Source organism: Petromyzon marinus, unplaced genomic scaffold (assembly GCF_048934315.1).
Source record: "Petromyzon marinus isolate PM22_M1 ecotype Great Lakes invasive population unplaced genomic scaffold, UKy_Petmar_22M1.pri1.0 PM_G_Scaffold_21, whole genome shotgun sequence".
NCBI lineage: Eukaryota > Metazoa > Chordata > Hyperoartia > Petromyzontiformes > Petromyzontidae > Petromyzon > Petromyzon marinus.
Window position 1 is genome coordinate 3,030,463 of NW_027422773.1, and position 8,134 is coordinate 3,038,596.

At 50.7% G+C, this 8,134-nt stretch overlaps 1 protein-coding gene across 1 annotated transcript; it reads left to right on the forward strand.

The window, feature by feature from the left end:
* The first annotated feature begins 618 nt into the window (after window positions 1-618).
* LOC142912574 (uncharacterized) lies at window positions 619-5,311 on the forward strand. Its single transcript, XM_076060701.1, has 2 exons — window positions 619-1,137; window positions 3,965-5,311. The coding sequence occupies exons 1-2, from the start codon at window positions 1,090-1,092 to the stop codon at window positions 5,267-5,269; spliced, it is 1,353 nt and encodes a 450-aa protein (XP_075916816.1). The 5' UTR covers window positions 619-1,089; the 3' UTR covers window positions 5,270-5,311.
* The last annotated feature ends 2,823 nt before the right edge of the window (window positions 5,312-8,134 follow it).

The window sequence follows — 8,134 nt, forward strand, 5'->3', positions numbered from 1 at the left end:
GATGTTGGTGGTGGTGGGGATGTTGGTGGTGATGTTGGTGGTGTTGGTGGTGATATTGGTGGTGGTGGTGGTGGTGATGTTGGTGGTGGTGATGTTGGTGGTGATGTTGGTGGTGGTGGGGATGTTGGTGGTGATGTTGGTGGTGGTGATGGTGGTGGTGATGTTGGTGGTGGTGGGGATGTTGGTGGTGGTCGGGATGTTAGTGGTGGTGATGTTGGTGGTGGTGGTGGTGATGTTGGTGGTGGTGATGTTGGTGGTGATGTTGGTGGTGGTGGTGGTGATGTCGGTGGTGGTGGTGGTGGTGATGTTGGTGGTGGTGATGGTGATGTTGGTGGTGGTGATGGTGCTGTTGGTGGTGGTGATGTTGGTGATGGTGATGTTTGTGGTGGTGATGTTGGTGGTGGTGGTGATGTTGGTGGTGGTGATGTTGGTGGTGGTGATGGTGCTGTTGGTGGTGGTGATGTTGGTGGTGGTGATGCTGGTGGTGGTCATGGTGGTGGTGATGCTGGTGGTGGTGATGGTGGTGGTGATGTTGGTGGTGATGGTGGTGGATGGAGCGTTTGTGTGAACTAACATAAATGATGGTGTCAAAAATCATTACGTGAAAGGATTTGGCCTTTAAAAGGTAGCAAAGCATTTATTTGCAAGGCAATTTTAACAAATTGCATGAACATGAACCATTCAAAAACGTGTCATAACGTGAATGATCAAACATCACGAAAACGTCTGAGGCCTGCGCCCAGAACAATTACCGCACTCCCGGTCAAAGTGCGCCGTCTAATCTGGGAAACGGGGGCATTACAGGAGCAAGGTAAAATTTAATTTAACAACAACATCAATAATAATATTTGGACAAGTTCGGCAGGCCGGATTAAAAAGCCCAACGGGCCGTCCTTTGCCCACGTCTGGCCCAGCCCGTGTAGAGACGGAGCTACGGGATCGCTTCATGACGCAGGAGTGAAGTGTAACGTGGCCCTTGCAGTACCGAGAGCAACTAACAAGGGGGGTGCCCTTCACCCCGCAGCGGATAGACCACGGCTGAGACTGATGACGGACCGGTTGAGGGTCACGGCGTTCCTCTGAGGCCGAATGAATCAGCCTCGCCCCCCTCCGCTGCACTCCGGGCTCTCACGTGATGTATCCTGTACACAAATTGAACGTCTCTGAATGTAGATTGAACTGTCGCCGGTTCCAACGTGCAAGCCTCATCTCCCCTCTTACACCAGGCACCGCCTCCGTGCGCTCTGCGCTGCAGGAGCCGAAGCTTTCTGATCGAAGCGGCGAGTTGACCTTCTTCTTGTGTAGAGGTCAACCCTCGATTCGTCATTTGCCTCGCCTTCTCCTCTTGCTGCCTCCAAGATCTGGAACTTACTTCCCTCAACCATCTGTCCACGTCCAAGCTAAATACATTTCCTCCTCTTCTCTGCCTATGGCCGTCTCTCTCTTAAAATACCGGACAAGTATCACGCCTCGTTGTTACCGGTTAGGTGCACGCGTCTGTTGTGGTATAGCGTCGTGAGATTCGGTTGCATGTAGATGCTCTCTAAATTAAAAATCGTGTTAACTTATTCTGTACAAGCTACACCACTGTCGTCATGTATAATTATCACACACACACACACCACTCGCGCTATTCGCCACCGCAGAGTTAATCGTGTAGGCAATGTCACAACAGTAACGCAGCTACCGACCTACTCACCTACAAAGAGTGCAGTATAGCTAGGAGCTTATATGATTAAGCGATTAAGTGAATTGACCAAACTTATAACTTTTGTGTGCATGTATGTTGTTGAACTTCTTTCGCGCTGTACGGTAGTTAACCGTGCCAATCAGAGATGTGGGGGAAGGACGAAAGACTAAACACAAAGCAGTTAAATTTTAATTTAAAGCTTTCGTGACTGCAGTAATTCATATTCTTAGCTCTTTCGGTAAAGTCACGTTGAAGGGAAACAATAAAATAATAAAATATATATAAAACAATAAAAATCATGATGACCGTTTGTGTTATGGTCGAAACGTCGTGAGAATTTTTATTTTTATATATTTTATTATTTTATTGTTTCCCTTCAACGTGACTTTACCGAAAGAGCTAAGAACACAAAAAGCAGTTCTAAAGAAATGAGTTTTAAATCTAGATGTGAATGTGTATAGCTCCAGTGGCTTCCTAATATGGTAATAAAAAGTATTCCAGGCGGCTGCAGAAACACATCTGACAGCGTGCGATACAGTGACCGTCTTTGTTCGGTGACTGAGGATTAATAAACAGCGACCATTTCAGCGTCACGCTTCCCGAAGGTAGGAAACCCCCTACAAGCCACGCCCAGCATAATACAACTGATTATGCCGCACCCATAACCTCCCATCCAGTGGCACATATGCGGACAAATTTTTAAAAACTAATTGTTATCCAATTTGTCGAGTAATGAAACCGATATATTTGGTTGAGTGATCAACGACTTAAGAAATATGATGATACCCCAGCTCTAATTATAAATGCGGTTATTTAAGAGATGGTCAAAGCAAAATTCATCACCCTAATTCATGACACAAATTTATAAATTCTGATATATAAAATATTTTACTTAATTAAAACCATGCGATATTATTTATTTCGTCGTTGAGCTGCGTGAATTGTAAAACATGCACTCCATTGATTTCAAATATCCATTTAAAAATTGTATCCTTTTAGCAATTTGATCAAAACCTATTTGCGATTTCGCATCTTCATGAGATCAAAGATGAATCGGCCCACTCTGAAACACAAGCAAAATTAATATCTGAATATGAATGGCGTGACCAAATAAAACATATCCTGGATCGTTTTGGTGAACGCTACACTAACAACAATACTCATTTCTATACAATGTCTGGCTCGCATGATTACTCTGTGTGGTTCATAAGGTGGGGCGTGTGCTGCTTTGATGATGGCAATTCAATCAACCCCCGACCCACCACCCTCCCCAACAACTCGCTCCAACCATTCTGCGGTCATGATTTGGGACTGTGATTCCATTTGCAAGTAAACTCACATTTCAACAACGAGGGTTTGAAAGCATTAAGCATTAAGATCTGTCTGCATGTCTGCTCTGTTGTAAAGATGATCCAATATGAACACAATTGTAATACAACAGCTCTGTTGCTGTTAGGGACCATACAATGTTGAAAACTGGCCACAGTTGATTAAATGGCCCACTCATGGTCCAGAGCAGAACTCGGTACCACCTAAGTTAGCAAAACTTTAGTCGTACCCATTTATTTGAATGGAAAATGAAAGTAAATTACTTGATAGTCTCACTCATTGAATTTGTTTATCCCTGGCCACGTAGAGAAATTGCAACTGCTCAATTTAGGCCACCTCACGTGGTACCGACAAAGGAGACATCTCATGGGCTATGGAAAAATAAGAATAGGTTGTATCCTTTCTGGCAATAAAACAGATCTTAAGATTCATTGAAGAAGGTTTCTGTTTGGTGTTTGAACATCTAAACACCCGTTTTGTTGCCAAAAAAGGATCAAATCTATTCTTATTTTGTCATACTTTGATACCGGCAAAACGGTCTCATTTTGAAGCGTCTCATGGACTATTGGATGGGGAGAAAAAAAACGGCGCTAAAAGTCAGCGCCGACCTCTCCTGTCGTGCCCAGTGACGTCATCACGGGCAAAGTTCACCGCGCGAAGTCAAACGCCGCCTCGTGAGCGCCGCTCGAAACGCAAAATCATCGCTCGGTGAACATTTCCGAGGACAAACAAACGCATGCCGGGAACCGTGTGAGTTTGTGTTTCTTGTTTCCTCTGTGCAATGTGGGGGAGGGCTTCATCCAGCAGTGGATTGACAAAAGCGCTGTATGCATACTGCACAGGCTACGCTAACGTCACATTTAGGCCCACGGACCGAACAAACGCGTCTCTCTTTCTCCATCCGTCTCCACTCTCTCTCTTCCTCTCTTCACTGCTGGCCTGTAGGTTTGGGCCAAGCGAGTTCCTGCCGGAGATTTGGCTTTTCAGGAGCTGATTCCCCCCGTGATTTTGTCGGCACGAGGCGACCGCGCGGAGTGTCAAGGGCTCCACCGGGCCCCAAGGCGCTGCCCCAGCACCACCGTAGTAGCCAAACCACCGGTGCTCGGCATGGCCTATATGAAGGTCTTGCTGGACCGCATGTTGCGCACGGGGTACAGCATCGTCCAGGAGAACGGACAGAGGAAGTTCGGACCGCCGCCCGACTGGCAGGGGCCCCCTCCCGCCCGTGGCTGCGAGGTGTTTCTGGGGAGGATCCCGCGCGACCTCTACGAGGACGAGCTGGTGCCCGTGCTGGAGATGGTGGGGAAGCTCTACGAGCTCCGCCTCGTGATGGATTATAGCGGAGAGAACCGCGGCTACGCGTTCGCTACCTACGCCACGCGCGCCGAAGCCACGGATGCCGTCAAGAAACTCAACAAATTCGAGATCCGTCCCGGACGCCGCATTGGAGTCCGCTTCAGCGTGGACAATCGCCGCCTCTTCATTGGGGGGCTGCCAAAGGACAAGAAGCGAGCGGAGGTGATGATGGCGATGAGCGGTGCCACGGAGGGCGTGGTGGACGTCAAGATGAGCGTCTGTTGCTGGGACAAAACCCTCAACCGAGGCTACGCGTTCATCGAGTACGAGAGCCATCACGCGGCCGCCATGGCCAGGAAGAAGCTCCTTCGAATCAACTTCCAGCTATGGGGCCGGACCATCAAGGTGGACTGGGCCATCCCGGAGTGGGACACGGTGGCTGCGGCTGCGACAACCGAAGACGAGGAGGAGAAGGAGGCGGCGGTGCCAGACCTGCCAGAGCCGGAGTGCACGGGCACCGGCAAAGCCGCACACAGCCTGTTTGAGGGCTGGGGGGCACGCACGCGGCTGTGGTGGGCACCTCTCCACCTGCGGCCCATGCCCGTTGCTCTCGAGGCGCTGCCGGAGGCGGCCATGCTGTCGTGGGAGGGGCGGTTGCGGATGCTGTGTCGGACCGCCGGCGTCAGCTACCCAATCTTCGAGCTGCACGCTTACTCAGAGCCCGGGATACCCGTGGGCCTCCTCTATAAGGTGTTGATTGCCGGGATGGGAGAAGGCGCCGGCATCTTCCCCGCATTTCTGAGCTCCAGCGAGGAGGGAGCACGGGAGGTGGCGTGTCAGCTCGCCTACAACATCCTCAGCGATGCGAATCCTCTGAGAATGTGCCCAGCCCCCGCCGCCTCCCGGCGGGGGCTGGGCTGGCTAGGCCCCGCCTCCGGCCACGCCCTCTCGTGAAACCTTGGAGCAAGTGACACGAGAGGGCGTGGCTGGAGGCGTGGCTAGGCTCCGCCTCCGGCCACGCCCTCTCGTGGAACCTTCCAGCAGGTTACACGAGAGGGCGTGGCCGGAGGCGTGGCTAGGCCCCGCCTCCGGCCACACCCTCTCGTGGAACCTTCCAGCAGGTGACCAGAGTAACTCGGCTAGCCCCACCTGTTGCCTTTGCCCCAGATGCGCCTCCTTCCCTGATTGGTTGTTACCTCTGTGGCCGTGCCGTGAAGCCCTTGCCAGGCCTCAGCAGGTGTCACCCTGTGATGTCAACAGGTGTCACGCTGTGATGTCAGCAGGTGTCACCCTGTGATGTCAGCAGGTGTCACCCTGTGATGTCAGCAGGTGTCACCCTGTGATGTCAGCAGGTGTCACCCTGTGATGTCAGCAGGTGTCACCCTGTGATGTCAGCAGGTGTCACCCTGTGATGTCAGCAGGTGTTACCCTGTCATTACACTTTAATGAAAACCGAAAACAGAATCCTTGAAGAAAAAAAACTCATTCAGGTTTTTTGACATGTCGATGCCATTTCGTTTTTGAAAATGCATTCTGATGTCAGAACATTTGATTGTTTATCAAATTGAAAAACCCTTGAACAACTTTGCTGCACACGGAGATGTCCGTGCACCGCCTCGTTTCCACGGCCTCTATCCCGGTGCCATTTGTATTTCAGTTCTGTTCCTTCACCTGAAGAAGGCTACTTGTGTTGTGGCCGAAACGTCGTGATTTTTGTTGTTTTATTTTTTACCTACGTGGTGACTTTACCGAATAGAACCAAAGAGTACACATACAGCTGTTAAAAGTTTGATGTTTTATTGATTTTTAGCTTAGGTGTGTTTTTTCCGGTAATGTTTCTGTTGTTTATGTTTCAGTGGAAATACAGTCCTAAAAAGTCTCTCTCCACTCTCTCTCTCCACTCTCTCTCTCCACTCTCTCTCTCCACTCTCTCTCCACTCTCTCTCTCCACTCTCTCTCTCTCCACTCTCTCTCCACTCTCTCTCTCCACTCTCTCTCTCCACTCTCTCTCCATTCTCTCTCTCTCCACTCTCTCTCTCTCTCCACTCTCTCTCTCTCCACTCTCTCTCTCTCCACTCTCTCGGCCGAGTCTGTGCCACTTGTGGTTCTGAGTGTCGCACGCTTGGGATCCTTCTTGCCCTCCTCTGCGGTTCTGTGTGTGACCGACGACGTGTGTGGAGAGCTGAAGGGTAGCGGTTAGCGCTACGCTGCACCACGATCCTGGCGACCCAAGTTCGATTCCCACTCACATCCAACATCGGTGACGATTATCTGAACCGGTCCAGGGCCTCCCCTAGGTGGACTCCGCCTCAAATGAGTACCTGGTGCGGTGTGTAAACATCGCCACTAGGGAGACAAAGGCGGCCGGGCGTGGTGTTGGCCACTCACCCCCTCGTGTACCGTGCCGGCCTTATAGGAGCTCGCTAACAGCACTTGCCCTTACAGTCTGTCAAGGCTACACGGGGGATCTTTGTCCGTGCGCGGCACGGTGAGTGTGTGCAGCCAGTGTTTCTGCTGGGCGTATCAGAAGGCAACGAAAATAAGGACAACTTGGCAGTCACACAGACACAGTGACACACACGCGCAGAGACACAGACACACACGCAGAGACACATAGACATACACACGCAGAGACAGACACACACATGCAGAGACACATAGACACACACACGCAGAGACACATAGACACACGCAGAGACATAGACATACACGCAGAAACAGACACACAGACACACATGCAGAGACACAGACACACACAGACACAGAGACACACACAGAGACACAAAGACACACACACGCAGAGACAGACACACACGCAGAGACATACACACACGCAGAGACAGACACACATGCAGAGACACAGACACACACCGATACAGACACACAGACACACGCCGAGACAGACAACAACAACCGCCATTCGCCACTAAGTGGCGGTGACGTCACCATGACGCTTGTGCCAGGCTATGTGCACCCTGAGGCCACGTGAAGTGTCGAACGCCCGCTGGCAGGAGGTCACGGGGGAGACCCAGGTGCTACGGGTCGACTGACTGAGATGACTGGCTGATGCACCACCTGTGCCCCCTACTGTGCCAACCTGCTGTGCTTTAGCCACCCGGCGCTCCGCTCGTTGTTGTGAGCGTCACTCCTCCGCCCTCCGTTGTTGAGTAGTGGTCTAGACACACACACAGACATCACACACACACAAGACACACACAGAGACATCACACACACACATGACACACACAGACATCACACACAGACATCACGCACACAAGACACACACAGACAACACACACACAAGACACACACACACAAGACACACACAGAGACATCACACACACACAGACATCACACACAAACATCACACACACAAGACACACACAGAGACATCACACACACACAGACAACACACACACACACACACAAGACACACGCAGACATCACACACACAAGACACACGCAGACATCACACACACACACAAGACACACACAGACATCACACACACAAGATACACACAGACATCACACACACAAGACACACACAGACATCACACACACACAGACATCACACACACACAGACATCACACACACACACCACACAAGACACACACAGACATCACACACACACACAAGACACACACACAGACATCACACACACACAAGACACACACAGACATCACACACACATCACACACACACAAGACACACACACAGACATCACACACACACATCACACACATACAGACACACACAAAGACACACATCACACATGAGACACATAGAGACACACACACATCACACACATACAGACACAC